The following is a 20,185-nucleotide window of genomic DNA, read 5'->3' as shown; positions in this document are numbered from 1 at the left end:
CCGCGCGTCACTATCGTGGAAACTCTTATGTGCTTTTCTTGGTCAGCTTGCAGCAGATGTCTTGAATGGCTGGTTTGCACTTTTTAAGAGTTGGACTGAACCAGACACACTTGTGCACAGCCTGCTCCAAATTCTCTGCGCTTCTGTGCGGTGGATTATCAGCAGGCTTAAATGTACTTGTAATGTTGCACCTTACGTAATTATTAACCGTTTAGGTGGAAAAGAGTGTAAACTGTGCTTGGTGTGATTTTATCTCTAAGCGAATAGGCTCGTTTTGTGTCGCGTTAAAGGGCATGTTTGGCACCAGCGGTCTGACGATTAAACGATAATCGTGACGGATGCTTTACCTGCTTTATTTTGACAGCACACTCGGAGAAGTGCTCGGCAGAGCTCGCTCTCCGTAATTGATCACGCATTTCTTTTGTTCGGCTCTGATCCCGCCTCCACACTCAGCTGCAGGGAGCGCAACATTCTGGTTTTCGAGGGATTTTTATTTGAATCGGTGTTTAGAACAAAAAGCGACGAGTAAAAAAGGACGTCGCGTAAAAGTTGCGCCAGATTCGTGTTTGGACGCGCTCCGTTTTTTTGCCTTAAAGAAACGGAAAATGTGAATTATAGTATAAAAGTGGAGAATTATATTCACATTTCTTTTTTCCTCAACATCCATCTCTTCCTGCCGGGTTTGCCAGCTTCCTCTCCCCGTGTCTGAGTTCACGGCTCATCCATCTCTCCGCTTCCATTAAGGATGTGGGGCCATATTTCTCCTGTATTCCGTGTCCAGCCCAGATATGTGATGCGGTTGGACACTGGGCTTGCTGAGGTTGTATATCACAGGGGGCCCAGAGTTCCCCGTTAAACCCGTAGTCTGTGAGGAGTAAAGAATGAGCCTCATGGCTGTCTAACGCCCTGAGGACTGAGCTGCACAGTTACAGTTAGAAACCAAGGCTCCATAAATCACTCGATGAACGCTGTATGAGTGAATAAATGGCTGATTGTTCTTTGTTAATGATCAGTTTTCTTTCTGGTTGTGAAATGATCATCTGACACTGTACAGACTATCTAACCCTCAACTCCTGCTTTTCTACCAGCAGCCACTCGTCCTGCTCTCTGGCTCCCTCTGGTCTGAAGGCAGCCATTTGGACCAGTAGGTGTGTGAATGAAATCACAGCAGAAATGTTCAGTAGCTGTTAGATTTATGTTCTCAACAATAAAGTTGAGCTAAAGTTAAAGATAATATGTGTAAACGACACACTATCCTTTAAGGGGCAGCAGTGTAAAAGCTTCTTTGTCCCAAAGGGCAAAAATAACCTCCCCCCTCACTTTGTTTTAATTTTAATAAGTAAAATCTTTATTATCTTTTTTAATGTCAGCAAACAACACTGAACGCTGTATGTTTGACACACAGCGTGTTTCTCTAATCGGTTTATGACCTCTTTCCCAGTTTTTGCAGTTTTCTGTGTCTGTTGAGTGATAAACTTGTTACGAGAAGGCTTTGAAGTGCAGAGTACTGAAAACAGATCAGAGTCAGAATTTAAGTCTCTCTTCTCTTTCCTTGCATGTCCTCAAATCACATGTTTTCTATTGTCTTACTGTAACCGCCCAGCATCTCAAAGGAAAGAAGAAAATCAAATGCAAAGTGTTTTGCATCGGAGTTTATCGTGCTCTCTCCACAGAGGTCAGAAATCTATGATGGCATCATTTATTTCATCTGCTCGTTACACAGGGTAGACGTGGAGTTTAACGACACATAAACTCAATTAATTAACTAGCAAAGTTATCATCATCAATAAGATACCATAAATAGTTTATTGTAACAACATTACAGAGTGTATGAAATTCAGATATCAAGCAGAGAAGTTGACGTGGTGTTAAACTCTCCTCATCCAAAGCTTTGCGAGGTGTAAATGTGAGGCTGTTAATACACCATCTACACCATCGCCACGCCCACCAGCACCTAACCTGACATGCACCTCCCCCCGAACTACACATGACGCACAGGTGTCAGTGCCACTGTTCAACCTGTCAGTTTATCCTCGAGGCATAAATCTACTGTCTTCCTTGAACCTCTTGGGATGTAACTTGGTGCTCTCAGAAGATCCAGACAGGGAAGCTTGTACCAGCAGCACTGTAAGATCAAGATGTCACCTGAAAGTTCAAACGAGGAACAGATAAAACAGCTTAAATGTAAAATAATTAAAACTGCTGCCTTCTTGAAACATTGAAGTAGTTTAACGAGCTAACACTGTAAAGAAACAGATATAATAGCCAAAATAATTGATAAAGGTTTGAAAAATGTAACATCTGCCACTTGAAGAATCAATGCTTAACCAAAACAACCCCCCCCCCCCCCCCCACCGGCTGCAGAAGATGGCTTCCTGTTTAAAGGGAGGTTTTCCTTCCCACTGCTGTCAGGTTGTAGCTCACAGGGGTGCGACTGTTCGTGGGGGTCTTTACCTTACAATATAAAGCACCTTGAGGCGACTGTTATCGTGATTTGGTGCTTTGAAAATAACATTGAATTGAACTAATTGAACTCCGGGTCGGGGATGACTTCCTGCCCCAAGTGGAGGAGTTCAAGTATCTCGGGGTCTTGTTCGCGAGTGATGGGAGAAGGGAGCCGGAGATCGACAGACGGATTGGTGCGGCGGCTGCAGTGGTGCGGCGGCTGCAGTGATGCGGACGCTGCACCGGTCCGTCGTGGTGAAGAGGGAGCTGAGTGTAAAAGCGAAGCTCTCAATTTACCGGTCGATCTACGTCCCTACCCTCACCTATGGCCACGAGCTGTGGGTAGTGACCGAAAGAACGAGATCGTGGATACAAGCGGCAGAAATGAGCTTCCTCCGAAGGGTGGCTGGCCTCTCCCTTAGAGATAGGGTGAGAAGTTCAGCCATCCGGGAGGGGCTCAGAGTAGAGCCGCTGCTGCTCCACATCGAAAGGAGCCAGCTGAGGTGGTTTGGGCATCTGACGAGGATGCCTCCTGGGCGCCTCCTGGGTGAGGTGTTCCAGGCATGTCCCACCGGGAGGAGGCCCCGGGGCAGACCCAGGACACGCTGGAGAGATTATATCTCTCGGCTGGCCTGGGAACGCCTTGGTGTTCCCCCGGATAAGCTGGAGGAGGTGGCTGGGGAGAGAGAGGTCTGGGCCTCTCTGCTTAGGCTGCTGCCCCCGCGACCCGGCCCCGGATAAAGCGGATGAAGATGGATGGATGAACTAAAACACTGATGATGTGATAGTCACAGAGCTGATGTGAAACATAGTTAAGATGAACTTTTCTGTAATTAGCTGTGTTAAAAACATCTAGTTTATTCAAATGAACTCAGGTCATGCTGTGAAACGAGCCTGCAGAGTAAATCTGATGGAAAGCTGCTTCCTGTTAGACCAACGTCTGTGTTTGACTTGTCTCCTAACTTTAATATCCTTTCTTCCTCTGTCTAGCTCTTACTGTGGAGTGCACGCCGTGATTTGGTCTGGATCCAGGTCCAGGTCCTGCTGCTCCGTCTGGGTCCGTGAAGTGAAGAGTCACGGAGTGAGCATCAGCACAGGAGGGACTCAGGTGGAGGTATAGCCGACCGATGGGATCTGGGAAGCTGACTCAGGCTCTGCTGGGATGGGTGGTGATGTGCCTCGGGGCGGTTCAGGTGGCTTGCAGTCAAACTGGGAATGGCCCGTACCAAGCTAGCCGCTTCACCGGCACCGTGGACCAGAGGGAGGCGCAGCGGGTTCGACGCCGCGGCCAAGAGACATTGAGAGGGTGAGAATCTGTGTTTTACTGTCAATGGCCAATCACAAACATAATACAGAGTCACATGGCACTGCAGGCTGAACCCAAAGTTCATGTAGAAACATTTGTCTCTGTATCTGAACAAGGATTGAAACCATGAATGTTTTCTCTGCTGAGCTGCTGAGCTTTCTGGGCTCAGGCCGAGCTCGCCTTACACCAGATCATGCTGCTGAATACTGCAGCGTTTCGTCAAAAACAGGACATTTGACATTAATAGACAGAATAAAATCTCCTGTGTTTTGTGGAACATATGTGAAAGCACAGCTTTCTATAAGTCATGACCCAAATACCCCGAAGTGTACTGGTTACGCTATACAAAGGTATTCAGGAATGTGAGGAGATTATAGGCCTCAGTGTTTAAAGTATTTAACAGAGAAATTCAGTGAGCTGCAGTGCTGTGCAATAACATCAACCACATTTTCCTTCCCAGGAGTCAAAGTTTTGAGCAGTAGTTCGTCTTTGTTGAAGGTCTTTCACAGTTTTTCTTTGGGCTTTGGCTGCTTTAGAGAGTTTTCTGAGGACTGTCGTTTTCACTGTTAAACTACTTCATGCTGACCTTTAAATCCTTCATGCATAAAAAGGCATCTAACATACGCGACGAGCCTGTGTCGTGCACCCAGACAAACATCTGCACCTATGAATGTTTTTAAAGTGCTGTTTATTTGTCTGTGTGTGGGGAACATCCAGAAACATCATCTCAGCAGCTGCAGCCGCTCACCTCCCTCCTGTTTCACGTCTCTTTCACTTTGTTACCTCAACATCATGAATCAGGAACATCAGAGTTTTCGTTGTATATTTCACCTCTTCTTGACAAACAAAGAGTGTTTTGTTGGAGCTTCAGTGTCTGCATCAGTTATTCCAATCAGTCTCCCATCTGTCCCAGCTTACGGTTCCCCCGGTGCCAAGTCACAGGAAATGAGGTATTTGTATCACCCACGGGGGGCATGAAAGGGCGTTTGTTTCACCGTTGCAGGTGACGGAGCAGCTGAAGGAGTAACGCGGGGCTGGAATGAAAGACAGCCGAGTACCAGAGAGGAAAACTATGAGCGCATAGCTGCAGGTTTTGAGTTGAGGCTTATTAGAAGTGCGGGCGGCGTCACCGAGCCGGTGTTTTCTCTCACAACATGTCCAGCGCTGCACCACAAATAGGCCGCTCAGGCTGACTCACATGCTTTTCCTTGACATGTTTAAAGGAGACCAAAGTGCACGACCCCTTTACCAACCCTACGACTTATCCTGCCTGACACAAATATAAGCACGAGCATGTGATCAGCAATACTTCACATTCACAGTTCGTGTGACAGGCAGGAGAGAGAGGAGACCGTTGCACAATAGCGCACTATTACCATCAATAGAGTGCGGTTTCATGAGAACAAGTAACAAAAGCCTGCAGACGTTTTCCATTACATTGCTGAGCTTTTGAAACCCCACAGCGTCAGGAATCAAATGCTCATGCAGCGATAGTTGCGCTGAAGTGAACTCACAGCATCTTTGCTTTGAAACTCGGGCGTGTTTATGCTAAAAAAGGTCCGCTCGCACGCTGGGGCCACGGCGAGGACCACAAACCAGAGTCGTTTAACAAAACGCTGGTTTCTGATTGTTTTGATTGGATTACTGCGTGTGCCTCGGTGTGCCTGGTAACCAGTGTTGGGGAGTAACGGAATACATGTACCGCCGTTACGTATTTAAAATACAAAATATGAGTAACTGTATTCCGTTACAGTTACAGTTTAAAAAGGTGGTATTTAGAATACAGTTACTTTGTTGAAATAAATGGATTACACGGCGGTACTTCCCTGTTTCATATTGTGGCGGGTCAGGACTGTTTGGGTTTTGTTTGACAGCTACGTTCTGTTGTTCCAGGCAGCGTTACGGTTGCCATGGTTACAGGGTGACCTCTCTCTCTGCGTGTTTCCTGGGTGAGAGAGGCCTTTTTGTTGCTGTTGTGCTAAGCTAACAGGCAGAATGCTACAGGTATAGCTCTAAAGAATGTAGCATCATGGGCAGTGTAGTCCGTGCTGCAGGGAGAATGGACTGCCATACACGTTATGTGTCTGTGAGCGAGGGAGGGAGAAAAAGGAAAAGTACGAGCTGTCATCGAGCAGAAACGGGAGCTGGAAGCATGTAAATATAATAATAACCACTGCAGCCAAGAAGAGAGCCTGACGAGCCCAGCTGTAAGTAAGCTATTAAGACTCGACTGTACACCGTGTTCGTGTTTTCCTCTGAAACAATAAGTTCTGTTGGAGCAGCCTTTCAACGCCTCTCTCTGTCTCTGCTAGCAAAGTTGACCCAGACAACAAAGTAAAGCTAGTTTTCAGCTACAAGCCGATACAGAACCCACCGTATTAGCCAGAGGTCCCTTTACTACGGTTCGGAGCCGCGGACCTTCAGTAACAGTAATAAATCACAGCAATAGTACATTCATGTAGTTGTAAACAGCATGATAATATATTAAGTAATCCAAAGTATTCAGAATACATTACTCTCATTGAGTAACGTAACGGAATACGTTACAGAATACATTTTGGGGCATGTAATCTGTAATCTGTAATGGAATACATGTTAAAAGTAACCTTCCCAACACTGCTGGTAGCTGTCACTGAAAGGATTCTTTTAAGGTGGCCAAAGCTCACGAGCCCAAGTATCGAATCGAGTTTCAGCTACACTCTGGGGGTCGTTGGCCCAAAGCGACGGCGGTTCATCTGACATCGGGTAAAATTAGTCATCTGCACATGAGCAGCTCTGGACGGAAGCCTCGAAAATGAAGAAATCTCATTTGTGACGAGTTTGGGCTGTTGGAGCGAGCTCAGTGTTTGTTGAGTTTCATGGCAATTCATTCACACTGGTATTCATGTGAGTGGTGCTAATCACAGCAGGCTGTCAGTAACTCGTGAGGCGTTCACAGATTCTCCGTGTGGGAGATGCAGGGACGATGGTCATTACGTTGGCCTTGGGCTGAGGTGCAGTGTTTATTTGCTGGCTACAGCTCCAGATCCCCTGGTCTGTCTCCGGCAGTGCTGGGTTTGACGTTGACTGACTGATTTATGGGCTCCCGCAGCGCACCGCACCCTGGCACCGCCTCATGTGAAGGCGGGATCGAATCCGAGCCGGCTGGCTCCGCGTCCCACGGCAAACCGCTGTCTGACCTGCTTTACTTAAATCTGTGATTGACTACCTGAAGAAGGAAAGTGTGAGACCAGCCAACTCAAACGAGGGTATCATTTCTCTATCATTTAGTAAGATCGTATGTTCGGGCTGAGAAGTCTTGCTTCATGCCCTGCTTGGCAGCTCCTCACCCGGCTGAGATGAGGCGCCTTCGATGCTGCCAAACTGGCAGCCAGTCGGCCTCAAACCAGAGGATTACATTTAGTTACTTTCCAGGATAATGTCAATACCACCCTGATGGCCTGGATGGGGTCCTCTATTCACAGACTGCCTTGGCTTGTGCCTGATTTGAAACAGAATAAAGAACGATTTTGGATATCAAAGCGGTTTCAGCTCAGACCTGCAGGAGAGCTTTCAGAGCACAGGAAAGAAAGTCCCTCTTAAAAATAAAGCCACAGAGTTTCTCTTTTCTGCACATTCGGATCCATTTTGGGATTTTATGCTGCTGTGAGTGAGCTGACAGGATTATCTGGGACAGCTGATTGGCGTGTGGCTCCTGCTTAATGTCAGACTGCGTGAAAAGACTTAGCCACAAGTTTCCTTCCTTCTTCTGATATGTACAAGAAAACACATTTGTGTAGCTGTGTTTGTTTTACAATTACCTTTGTTCAATTAGTCCATGTTTCTTCACAAGAAGCACTTTTCATGGCATGAATGATCTCTGCCCACAGAAAATAATCACTTCTTTTTATATCAAAGCAATAAGAACAAACACTCGCGCTACAAAACCACAAAACACAGACAGTTACTGTAAAACTTTATCTCCTCAGTCTTCTGACTGACGCCTGATAAAACAGATTTATTGTGGTTCCTGTTCTGGCTCCGCTTTGATCAGCGTTTAGCATCTTCACAGTTCCTCCTTTTTTATCCCAGTCTGTTCTTCAGTTTTTAATTTTCTCGCTTTAAACTTTTTTCTTCAGCTGCTTTGAAAGCATCAAACATTGAATCATTTTGCACATTTAAGGGCTTAAACGTGTCATTCGAGCTGGGCCAGAGTTTTCCTCATTCCTCAGAGCTCATTTTCTCTTTATCGTCACACTCATTGACTCGTTTGTAGAGAAACGGGCTGTTTGAGGCTTCAGGCGTTTGAACCTGTGACCAGTGCAATCACAAGCGTACGTGGGCAAAGACACCGTGAACTTTCAGTCTGTGTTTTTATGAGTCCGGCTACTCTGCACTGGCCAACGCAGGGTGACTCATTTTCTCAGCACACCAGGTTTCTGGGCCACTTCTGTAACTTTGCCTTCATTCTTCACTTTCCTTTGGATGAGCTGGCAGCTATTTCCCTTTTGTTATTATTAATGGCAGTTAATGAGCGATCCACGGGACGGGGGTTAGCTTCAAAGGCAGCAACATGGCCACAGAAGAGTTCATCTGTTGTAGCTTTAGCTGTGAGAACAGTAGGACTTTTCAATATTGGGGGGAACCCCCCGGGGCTTAAACTCCTTTTTATGGCAGTTTTTCATTTTGCTCTTGGTTCGCCCTGCAAAGCCTCCTCTGTGCAACGGGAGACAAGGCGCTGACCCAGAGGAAAGAGGTGAAAGAAAGAGGAAAGAAAACAAACCAGAGCTTCTGACCTCGGGGTCGCGCCCTCGTAATTCGTTGTATATTGACATCAGGTCAGCGGAAAAGCGTCAGTGCTGCGTGGAGGAATGGATCAGGAAATAATTTTGCTCGTTAGGCGTTGGCATTTAGATTCTTGCTGTATCCATTTCTGAACTTCGGTTTGTGTGTTTGCAGAAATGCAGCCCCCACTCAGGGTCCGGCCTCGTGCAGCTCACGCTGCTCTTTGCTTCGTTTTCATATCTCTGTTTTCCTTCTCCTGCTTCTTCTCAACACAAACTTGTTTGCTTTCTCTCCCACTGATCTCCTGTTCCTTTCCCACCAACCAGTCTTTCCTCTTCCTAATCACCGTTCCTTTCTCTCCAAAGGTCACAATTTGGTTTCTGCAAACACCTTTAAAGAAATTTTCCCTGTTGTTCTTTTACGTGTTTGTCTTTTTTCTTTGTCTGACCGTTTATTCTACCTTCATTAATACCTCTCGTCTGCCTGCCCACCTGTTTTTCTGTGCTGTTGTCCCCCAGTGCCATCTGGGAATGTGGTTGGAGGTGTGCTCTCCATATATCAGAGACTCAAACTCCAGCTGTCATCTTCCTGGTAAAAAACGAGGATTATTGCAGATGCTGCCCAGTGAGGCGGGGTAAGCACACAGGAGCAACTTAAGTTCATCAGCGTCAACGCCTTAAATTCCAGTTTTATTTGGGATTAATCAAGGAAAAGCTGCACTGTGTTGTTAGTGGGTTGGAACTACAAATACATCAACCTGACTGTTACTGGGTTGTCTTTTTTTTTTATTCACTAAAATCAACTAGTGTCCCCATAAAGTGTTTTAAAATCTATCTAAAATCTTTTCAGCTGTTCCGATTAAAAAACAAAAAGTCGGTCACATCGACTCCTTGCAAAGTGGAAAATTGTAATTTTTAAACATTTGGGCAACAATTTCTGCATAGTTAGCAAAAAGAAAAAAAATGTATTTAATTATTGAACTTTAAAGACACTAATGAGCCGTGAACCAAGAAAAACTAGCTGCTTTATTCATTTTGAGTCTTAATGCTAAGCTACGCTAGCAGGCCTCTGTTCCCACTGCATTAGTGATGGGTCGTTCGCGAACGAAATGGCTCTTAGAGCCGCCTCTTTGAAGTGAACGACGCGAGCCGGCTCCTTATTGGGAGCCGTGAGGTTTTTTTTTTTTTTTTTTTTCTTTCTCTCACCCTCTCTCTCGCCCTTTTTTCCGCTAAACTCCGCATGCGCGGCCTGTACTTTGCGCTGGGCAGAGGGGGGAGGGGCGTTAGTTGCACTCGCAGCAGCACAGGAACAGAGCCAGAAAGAAAGAGAGCGAGGGACAACAACATCACATTAGAAAGGTATAGTAATCATCCGCTATTTTCAGTTGCAGATGATAAAGGATTCAGAAATCATGCAGGCCCATATGACAGAGAATGTGCATCTTCTTTTTGTTTTAATATTTAAATTTATATTTAATTGTGTTGTGGTTTGCAGTGTTTTGTGTTGTTTCACGTTAAATTTGTTTAAAAGGAAAAAGCTGAAAATTTAAATAGTCAAAAGTTTAAAATGTAAATAGTTGTTTTTTGTATTATATGATTTATTTATTACATTTTATGTGGAGTGAATAAATAAAGTATATTTATGGTGGACCTTAGAGACAAAGCACGTACAAACTCCAAAACACGTACAAACTCCTAAGCATGTACAAACTCCAAAACGCGTAACAACTCCAAAACACGTAAAAACTCAGAAGCACGTACAAACTCCAAAGCACGTAAAAACTCAGAAGCACGTACAAACTCCAAAACACGTAAAAACTCAGAAGCACGTACAAACTCAGAATCACGTACAAAAGACAACAGAAGTGCTCCAGGTTTCTAGGACGAAGTGTTGAGCTTTTGTTACCTAGTGGCTACACAAGCCAGGAAGTATCAACAACTGGATTTGGTGTGTGGTAGTAACAGGTAAATGAACTTTTTTTTAAAATTATTTGAATAAATATGAGTGCTTGTCTATAAATACACAAACAATACACACATGCTTTCAATTGTGTAATTTAAGTGATCTGGGTAGCTCTGTTTTGGAAGTTCAGTAAAAGCTAGAAATGTGTTTTGGAGTTTGTATATGCTTTAGAGTTTGTACGTGCTTTGTTTCTAGGGGCCATATATAAACATATATAAATAAAACCACTTTTTTTTACATTAGTAATTCCTTTTCTGCATAATTTTATATTATTGTTAATGATTAAATAATTAAAGCAACAAAACAACCTGAAGAGCCGGGTCGGAGCCGAAAGAGCCGGCTCTTTTTAGTGAGCCGAGCCGAAAGAGCCGGATCTCTAAAAAGAGCCGGAAATCCCATCACTACACTGCATACGAGGGTGTTAGCATGTCTCATGAACTGTGTTGCCAACGCCTCAGTAAGGAAAATCGCTATTGGCTGTCCTAAAAGTCGCTAAATGACGTCATCGCCTAATTTGCATAATTGGTCAAGCTAATATAATTGTAACCTACGTTGTTGGAGAGAGAAATAACATCGTGGAAGACACATAAAGTGAGTAAAAAACATCCTAAATGCATTTAGAATTTATTTAGAACTACAAATTAAATTTCTTTTAGCAATTATTGTTTTTTTAATGTCACAATTCCAACCCTGCTCCTTTACCCGGGCCTGGACCGGTAAAAGTGACCCGGAGTGGCACTCTGGTGGAGTTACTTTGTGTGTGTGTTTATAAGTAGTTTTAAACCTGATCCACAAAACAGCATAAGAGTAAAAGAAGAACTGACTGCGTTACAGTCGGTGCGGGAGCAGCAGCTTCGCTCATGCGCGATTCATTTGCAGTTTGGACGCACAGGGGTGAACATCTCCTGCCCTGATAGCAGCTGGGGGAGGACTATCCTCCGTCTGGGAGCGCTTTGGCACGGGCGAGGTGCTCACGGCAGTACCGCTGCTTGTTGAGAGTAAAAGCGATACGCGCTTCACGTCAAAAAGTCGTATAACACCAGAAAACGTCGCCAGATTTGTCGCTAGTCGCTTTTTAGAAAAAAAGTCGCTAAGGGGGTCTGAAAACTCGCTAAATATAGCGACAAAGTCGCTAAGTTAGCAACACTGGTCATGAAGCCGAACTGGTCTGAAACCCGGACACGCACCCAGCTTTAACCCTCCTGTCATCCTTTAAAAAACTTACGTCCATCACCCTAGAGGCCGTTTTCTGCCACGCCCCATAAAGTGCTATAAAAATATTATATATTCATATTTTTTTCCACTTTAAATTAGCCAATCTTTTAAAACTACTTCTCCCTGAAATATTCATATAAAGTTTTAATTATATTTCGGGGGTTTTAACCCTTTAAATCGCAGTTTAATTACATGAGCGCACTGTTTTTATAGCCCCAAAAAACGAAAAAACTAAATATTTTCCATAAAAAACATTTGAAGTAATATTTGACTTTTATTATAATTAGGCCTTTGGATGGTCCAAAGATTCGCACCAACATTTGTTTTGATCCAGCATTATTTTTTTTACAGGGGCAAATTAAAAGAAAAACTTACGTCCATCACCCTAGAGGCCGTTTTCTGCCACGCCCCAAAAAGTGCTATAAAAATATTATATATTCATATTTTTTTCCACTTTAAATTAGCCAATCTTTTAAAACTACTTCTCCCTGAAATATTCATATAAAGTTTTAATTATATTTCGGGGGTTTTAACCCTTTAAATCGCAGTTTAATTACATGAGCGCACTGTTTTTATAGCCCCAAAAAACAAAAAAACTAAATATTTTCCATAAAAAACATTTGAAGTAATATTTGACTTTTATTATAATTAGGCCTTTGGATGGTCCAAAGATTCGCACCAACATTTGTTTTGATCCAGCATTATTTTTAATGCAGGGGCAAATTAAAAGAAAAACTTACGTCCATCGCCCTAGTGGCCGTTTTCTGCCACGCCCCAAAAAGTGCTATAAAAAGATTATATATTCATATTTTCTTCCACTTTAAATTAGCCAATCTTTTAAAACTACTTCTCCCTGAAATATTCATGTAAAGTTTTAATTATATTTCGGGGGTTTTAACCCTTTAAATCGCAGTTTAATTACATGAGCGCACCATTTTTATAGCCCCAAAAAACAAAAAAACTAAATATTTTCCATAAAAAACATTTGAAGTAATATTTGACTTTTATTATAATTAGGCCTTTGGATGGTCCAAAGATTCGCACCAACATTTGTTTTGATCCAGCATTATTTTTAATGCAGGGGCAAATTAAAAGAAAAACTTACGTCCATCGCCCTAGTGGCCGTTTTCTGCCACGCCCCAAAAAGTGCTATAAAAAGATTATATATTCATATTTTCTTCCACTTTAAATTAGCCAATCTTTTACAACTACTTCTCCCTGAAATATTCATGTAAAGTTTTAATTATATTTCGGGGGTTTTAACCCTTTAAATCGCAGTTTAATTACATGAGCGCACCATTTTTATAGCCCCAAAAAACAAAAAAACTAAATATTTTCCATAAAAAACATTTGAAGTAATATTTGACTTTTATTATAATTAGGCCTTTGGATGGTCCAAAGATTCGCACCAACATTTGTTTTGATCCAGCATTATTTTTTTTGCAGGGGCACAGGAAATTCAATATAATGGTATATTATGGTTTTTCACTTTTTCCCCACTAAATGCTTTTTTCCTTGTTGTGTTCTAAAATAAAATGAAAAAAAATATGTAAATGAAAATACAAGATCAGTTTGAACCAGAAAAAAACTTTTATTTTGAACAATGAACATGAACATTTATGTTTTTGGGAACGAGAAAGATATAAGTAAGAAAGAGCGAGGGAGAGGGGAAGAGCATATGTGGAGGTGTGTGGAGGTGTGGTGTGTATGTGGAGGTGTCAGAGTCCTCAGTTGACGCAGAGGCTGCAAATGACCAGAAGGTGGTCCTTACATGTGGACTTCCCGCATTTGCAGCAGGTGGTGACGACACGTTTCTTTTTCTCATGGCAGAAGTCGCACTGTCTCCTGCCCTTGGAATTGGGGATCAGGGCGGGGTCTGCAGCAGCACTCTGCACTCTCGTCACGATGTCTGCAGCACCTGATGAGCGGGGAAGGCGTGTTCGCTTCAGTATGTGTGGGTTTACTAAAGCTTCACCCACTTCTTCAGCATACAGCCTCCGTTTGTAATTTTTCTGCTGTTTCCAGGATGGGTCGATAGCTGTCCACAGCACGTAGGAGTTGTAGAGTGACACGTCCAGCAGGTTGTGGAAGAGTGCCACTGGCCAGCGATTAGTTATCCTCCTACAGGAATAGGTGCCGACAACCTAAAAAAAAAAAAAAAAAACCCCACACAAAAAACAGAAAATCAAACCTATGTATATTTTACAAAAGAATATATGAGCAAGAATGAATAAATCTGTGCGTAACTGATGCGTAATGACACCTACCTTGTCAAGGTTGTCGACACCACCTTTGCACCGATTGTAATCTTGTATGATTACTGGCTTTCGCTTCCCTTCCTCGCTCACATCCGGAGAGCGGTGTTTTGTGCTCATCAAGAGCACATTTTTGCCACGTCGGGGGATATAAGAGACAAGAGTGTGGGTGAGCGTGAAGGCGAAGGCGGACGACAAGACCGCTCTCCCTCTTGTCTGGAGCAATCGAGGTGGAAGCTCCGGCTTATTTCTCCTAATCGTGCCGACTAGGGCCAGTTTCCTCCTCAGCAGCTCTTCTGCCAGGGCAAAGGACGTGAAAAAATTGTCACATGTCACCACGTTTCCCTGGAGCCCCTCTGTTAGCTCCAGAGCAACCCGCATCCCCTGGTTCACCTCCGCGCGATCGCCAGTTTTGCCGGTGTATACCTGGAGTCTCCAGGCGTAGGAGGTTTCCACGTCGCATACAGCCCATATTTTTAGACCGTACCTTGCTGGCTTCGTTGGTATATATTGCTTGAACTTGCACCTTCCTCGGAACGGGACGAGCTGTTCATCAACACAAATGTCTCTCCCTGGGTTGAAGAGCAGCTCCAGGCGATTCGTCCACAAATCCCACACCTTGCGGAAGGCAGCCAGCTTGTCCTGACGGCGTCGGGGTCGGGAAAGCTTATCATCAAAACGAAGCGCCCCGCCGATTTGATGGAAACGCTTGTGGGACATGGTGGCTCGAAAAATATCCCGTCCGCATTTATCATCCCAGAGGCTGAGAGACGATTCGTGTCTTGACCGGTAAACACCGGCCAAGATGAGCAGCCCAACATAAGCACGCAATTCATCACAGTCCATGTCTCGCCAGCCGGCGACTGCGCGTCTCCCGTGCAGATTTGTCATGGCCACCGTGTGCTGCACAATTTCGTCTGTGAAGAGGAGTGCAAAGCTGGATGCCGGGTCCCTGATTCGGGCGGCGGCGTAGTGTGTCGGTCCTGGGGTGACATTTGTAGCTGCAGGAACATAGCGGAGGGTCTCCGTATGTGTGGGGGACCACACGATTTTGCCATTTTTTGCAGTCCATTCCGGAGCTGCTTCCTCCGTCTCCATCTCCCCTTCGCTCTCAGCGTCAGATATTTCTTCATGGGAACTGGACTCCAGCTGCTCTAGCTCCACAGAATTATCCGTTTCCTCTCCATCATCCTCGGAGGAGGATGAGCAGCTATCCTGGCACTCAGAGTCCAGGACCATTTCCAACACTTCATCTGTGCTATAATATCTTGCCATCCTGAAAATGACTACTCCCGCTCTACTGCTCATTCTTATAACCTCTGCTGCATTGCACCTGCATAAACAATTTGAGCCCGCAGACAAAATAAAGTCTAATTTGGTTTTGGCCCCTGCTTTTATGTTTATTTTGTTTATATCGCAGGGTGGCCTTCAAAGAGAGGAAAGACTTTTGAAGTTAGACACAGACACACTTATTTTTCTCTTTCTTTTTTAATTTTTTTAGGCATAAAGACCTTTATTTTACATTTTTTAAACTTACACACCATTGTCTAAGACTGTTAGTGACACAGAATTATCATTTATTTGAGCAGAAAGTCTATGGAATAAATACAGGATTTACTCCATTGCCGTCACTTGCCCAAAAGTGGGAAAATGGCGCCACCCAGTGGACAAATATAAAAATTACAATTTCAAGGCCCTGAGTCCTCATTGACATCCAAAGCAAAAAAAAAAAAAAAAATCATATAATAATAATTTTGGGATGAAAAATAGCGTTTATAATGGTTGTCAATGGGACACAAAACGGCACAAGGAAGTTGGGTGTGGGGATTTTTGCTGCTCAGCCATTTTAGGCTGATTTAATAAATTCACACCGAAATTAAAAAAAAAAATTAAAAAAAAAATCCTTTGGCAAGTTTGGTTATATTCCACTGAACACAGTGGAAATGGCTTGAATTTAAAACCAGAAAGGAGCACAAAAAGGTGCCAGGATGACAGGAGGGTTAACATCGCTCTGTGTTTTTGGCTAGCTTGGTGTTAGCATGCTGTCTGTGCAGATACTTACAAAGAGCTTAAGCTGTGTTTGCAGCATAATGCGGATGTTTCTGTCCCTGTTGCAGTTTCCACTCTACCATTGCGCCGTTGTCAGTTTTTGCAATAAAAATAACGTCCATATTTCCACCCTCGAGACCTGTATCGATGGACCTTCTCTCACAGAAACCGAAATAAGCCGACTGTAACAAACACACGTAAACAAAAACGCACTTTTGTTTGATTTTTTTCTTTCTATCCACCTGGTACGCAGGTAACTGCAGCGCCTCCCCAGCACAAGTAACGACATACAGTAACTGTAAAGTAAGCAGTGAGTTTAGTGCAATGATGCGTCACATTATTAAGTTATTGAGACAGGTAATGTGATTACAGTATCTCGTTACTTTGTAATGCATCACAGCCAACACTGCTGGTGTGTGAGTGTTATAGTTATGAATATGAACGTGTGTTATGGAAAGTGAGAGTAGTGTAGAGTGCTGGGTGACCGGAGTCCATTCAGCATTTCTGCCTTTGAGCTGATGTTCTTAGAAAGAAACGGGGCAAAGATATTTCTGTAAGCTCTGGTGTTGAGCTGCATCATGGGAAATGTAGTATCCAGCAGTCACTTAGGGAGCAGAACTCAGAACATCTCAGCTCGGCCAACTTATTTTATGAGTCTGGTTTGTACTGCTTCATGTTCGGTGTTAAAAAAACTTTGAGTTTCTGTTTTCACAACACGATAAATTAAATCCTGGGGGTAGAAAATTGTCCCTGTGGCAAATTATTTTACTATGAGCATCTGGATCAGGCTTCATCCAAACTCACCACACTGCGGTCCGTCGCTACTTAGTCATGCAATCGCCAAATGACCAACTGGGATGACTGCAAACGCTCGTCATTATATGCTCTGGACGGTCACTGAGGATAACAGTAGTTTAGTCACACAGCTGGCCTGAGTGTCTCGTGCTTGCACGAGTCTTTGACGACCGTTTGGCTCCTCCTCTAAATATACAAAGAGGTGTTTTTATTCACCGATGACTGAGATTGTAGAGCTCCTCTCATTAGCTTGTAAAACAGACCTCAGTCCTGACGGCATGTTTATGTGTGTGCTTGAGTGTGTGAGCAGACCCAGTCGGTTCTAGATGTGGTTTAGCCATTTCCTCTGAGGAAAACTCTGTGGCTAACCTTTAAGGCCAGACAAGCAGCCGTGAGCTGTGATGAGTGTTACATCTGTCAGACAGGGTCAAAGTTTGCTCTCTACCGCTAAGGATCAGAGCCGACTACCAGCAGGTCTGTGCCAGAAATCAGGGCGGCCGGGCATATCTTTGAGAGAGAGGAGGACTCTACACATCCTGTCTCTCCAAGCTTAGAAATGAGCATTGAAGGAAAACAAAACACTGAGCCGAAGGCCTCTTGCATTTCCCTCCTACCAAGCCTGAGAATACCTCAATCCATCACTTTACAGTGCTTTCATATCAAAGTTTGTTTTTTCTGAAAGCAGAGACCGAGCAGGTTCTGGGCTCCTCAGAAATGATGTGTGTGTGTTTAATGATGTACTGAAGTGTGCTGGCAGCAGTAAGTAGTGTGTTTCTTTGTTCTTTTCTCTATCAGACCCAACGTGTGCGGCTCTCGCTTCCATTCATATTGCTGTCCAGGCTGGAAGACTCTGCCGGGAGGAAACCAGTGCATTGTTCGTAAGTTCCCCACATCGCAAAACTCAGCGGAGAAGAAGCAAATAGGCATAGCACGATTTGGTTTGTGTGATTATGTATGGTCACTAGAAGATCTACTCTCCTTTCCGCTCTGTCTTGGTCTTTGTCTCCAGCGATCTGCAGGAATTCTTGTGGTGATGGCTTCTGTTCCAGACCCAACATGTGTACCTGCTCGAATGGCCAGCTTTCCCCGAGCTGTGGAGCAGGAGGTCAGTATCTACACACACACACACATTTGATATGTATCAAACAGTATCGCCGTCACTGTTACACCACAACCAAAGCAGGATCCTTTCATGCTGCTTAAACCAAACTCTGCCACCTTGATGCCAAAGCAGAGACTGAGACCAGGAAACCTTTGCTTAATCTTCTGTTGTCCAGCTTTGGTGAGCCTCAGTGTTGTTAGCTGACAGGAGTGACGTCCTGTCCAGCGTTACCTTCCTATCAGCTCCAAACAGGCTGGTCATTCTTCTCTGTCCTCTGGCATCAACACAGCATTTCCCAGAGTTCTGCGTCTCACATGACGTTCCTTGTTTTTCAGACCATTCCTGGTAAACCGTGACTGTGTGGAAAATCCCAGCAGTTTCTGAAATACTCAGTGTGGCACCAACAAACATGACACATTCAAAGTCACCTTTCCTCCCCATTCGGAAGCTCAGTCTGAACTTCAGCAGATCATCACCACGTCTGCATACTTAAATAAACTGCTGCCATGTGATTGGCTGATTTGGCATTTGTATTAGGCAGCAGTAGATTAAGTAAATCAAACAAAGTCGTTTTCTCTCTTTGCCCAAAGATTAAAACCTCTGAAAACTCAATACACAGAATATCTAAGCAGGACGTAGAAAGCAGCGTCTTAGCATAAATATGAGAAAACCTGTCGAGTTATCAGAAGCAGAAAACCTTTAGCTGCTTCTGCAAATAGTCGAGTACCAGATTCATGTAAAATGACATCATGTAAGAGTCATTACTAGGGATGGGTATCGTTTAGGTTTTATCCGATACTGGTGCCAAACCGGTACTTTTGAAACGGTGCCGGTGCTTAAAGAATGGAGAACACAAAATTGGTCCAAAAACCTCTCATGTTCAGCTGTTTTTTTGTAAAAAGATAACAATGTTAGCCTTTTCTGCAGCTATGGGGCATATATGGTATCACTCTTGGCTGGAAGCAGCTTAAACAATGGAAAAAACACAAACTTTGTCCAAAAACCTCTCATGTTTAACTGTTTCCCACTTTTTCTTTGGTCATTTTAGCCTTTTTGTCCAGGGTGAAGGGAGTATCTGCCATCAAACAAGAAGACAGCCGCATGTAGCTATGATGGTGTTTGCTAGTTCACCTTACATGCATTAATGTAATAACGTGGTTAGCCTACTCAACGTAAATTACACACGAACAACATTAAGCTACTCACGCAGAGAAGAACGGCTGCTGCTGCATCATCATCCTCATCATTTCTGCTACACTGGCAGGGCTAGGGGCCAGGACTCTCCTCTTCGGGTTTTTGGGGGATGTTGCTAACTCCGGGTCGATAACAGGCACCACACCCGCAGTAGATGTGCTCGGTGTGAGGTCTCGCAGCAAGCTATCAAATACGGCGCATTTCTCGGCTTTTAAAAAAAACACTGTGCGTCGCCAGGTGTTTCATCAGATTTGAGGTGTTACCTCCTTTGACAGTATCACAGTATCAGCTTAAAGCACTTGTTGCAGCTGCTGAGTTTGCATCTTTTGCTGTGAAGTACAGCCAGACTTTGACCGCTTCGCCTTGGGCATTTTTAATCTGTAGCTCTGCTCTAAAAGAACGTACGTACCTGGACCCGCCTACTATTCTCGGAAACATAAAATGATTGGCTAGAATCTAAAGTGTGTCACAGCTCAGGAAAAAAAAGCACCGAAATGTGGCTGCTTTTCGGTCTGGTTACTACCGTTTATGTCAGAACATACCGGTACCATCATGGCACCGGATACCGGTACCCATCCCTAGTCATATGTATCTTGTATCAAGTCCTAAACATGAGGTGGTTTCTTTTTCTTCAAATTCAAGCCTTTTGCCTGAGAGCGTGACGTCCACTTGCATGTTTTCTTACTAGCACAAGCAAAACAATCAGCTGTCACTGTTATAATGGAAAGTGCAGAGATGGTGTATTTCCTCTGAATGGTTTCAGGCCTCACTTCACTCTTCTGTTCAAAGCTGTGAAGTGTTTCTTTTCCTTTGCCACACGTCTCTATCCCACCTTACTCTCACAGTCACACTCAGGCCCGTGTAATAGCAGCGTGTGGAGCCTGAGACTGCTCAGGTCACGGGGTTTGTCAGGATTACAGTGGAGAGTCTGGCTGCCCGGCTCAGTCGGCTGGATTAGTTACAGACCACTCAGGATGTGTGTTTGGAGCAAAGTGTTGTACTTCGCATACAGAGTGTGTGAAATCATGTTTGTCTTTATGAGATTACTGCACAGTGTGCGGCTTTTCAGTATAAAGTTAATACGTGCAAGACACACTG

The 20,185-nt window shown here is 44.1% G+C and overlaps 1 protein-coding gene across 3 annotated transcripts in view; it reads left to right on the top strand.

Moving 5' to 3' along the window:
• The first annotated feature begins 3,572 nt into the window (after positions 1–3,572).
• The window catches only part of fbn3 (fibrillin 3), a 77,423-nt gene continuing 60,810 nt past the window's right edge, over positions 3,573–20,185 (top strand). For 2 of the 3 annotated variants that reach the window (XM_085152893.1, XM_085152889.1), the window contains exons 1-3: positions 3,573–3,751; positions 17,587–17,669; positions 17,801–17,896. In XM_085152893.1, the coding sequence (XP_085009019.1) occupies positions 3,573–3,751; positions 17,587–17,669; positions 17,801–17,896 (358 nt within the window). Of the gene's footprint in view, positions 3,752–10,935; positions 11,069–17,586; positions 17,670–17,800; positions 17,897–20,185 lie in introns of those variants that run through there. The other variant, XM_085152892.1, reaches the window with a different exon arrangement.

The sequence above is a fragment of the Neolamprologus multifasciatus genome, chromosome 23 (assembly GCF_963576455.1).
Source record: "Neolamprologus multifasciatus chromosome 23, fNeoMul1.2, whole genome shotgun sequence".
Lineage (NCBI taxonomy): Eukaryota > Metazoa > Chordata > Actinopteri > Cichliformes > Cichlidae > Neolamprologus > Neolamprologus multifasciatus.
The sequence above is the reverse complement of the archived record's forward strand: the minus strand, read 5'-3'. Positions and strand labels throughout refer to the sequence as shown.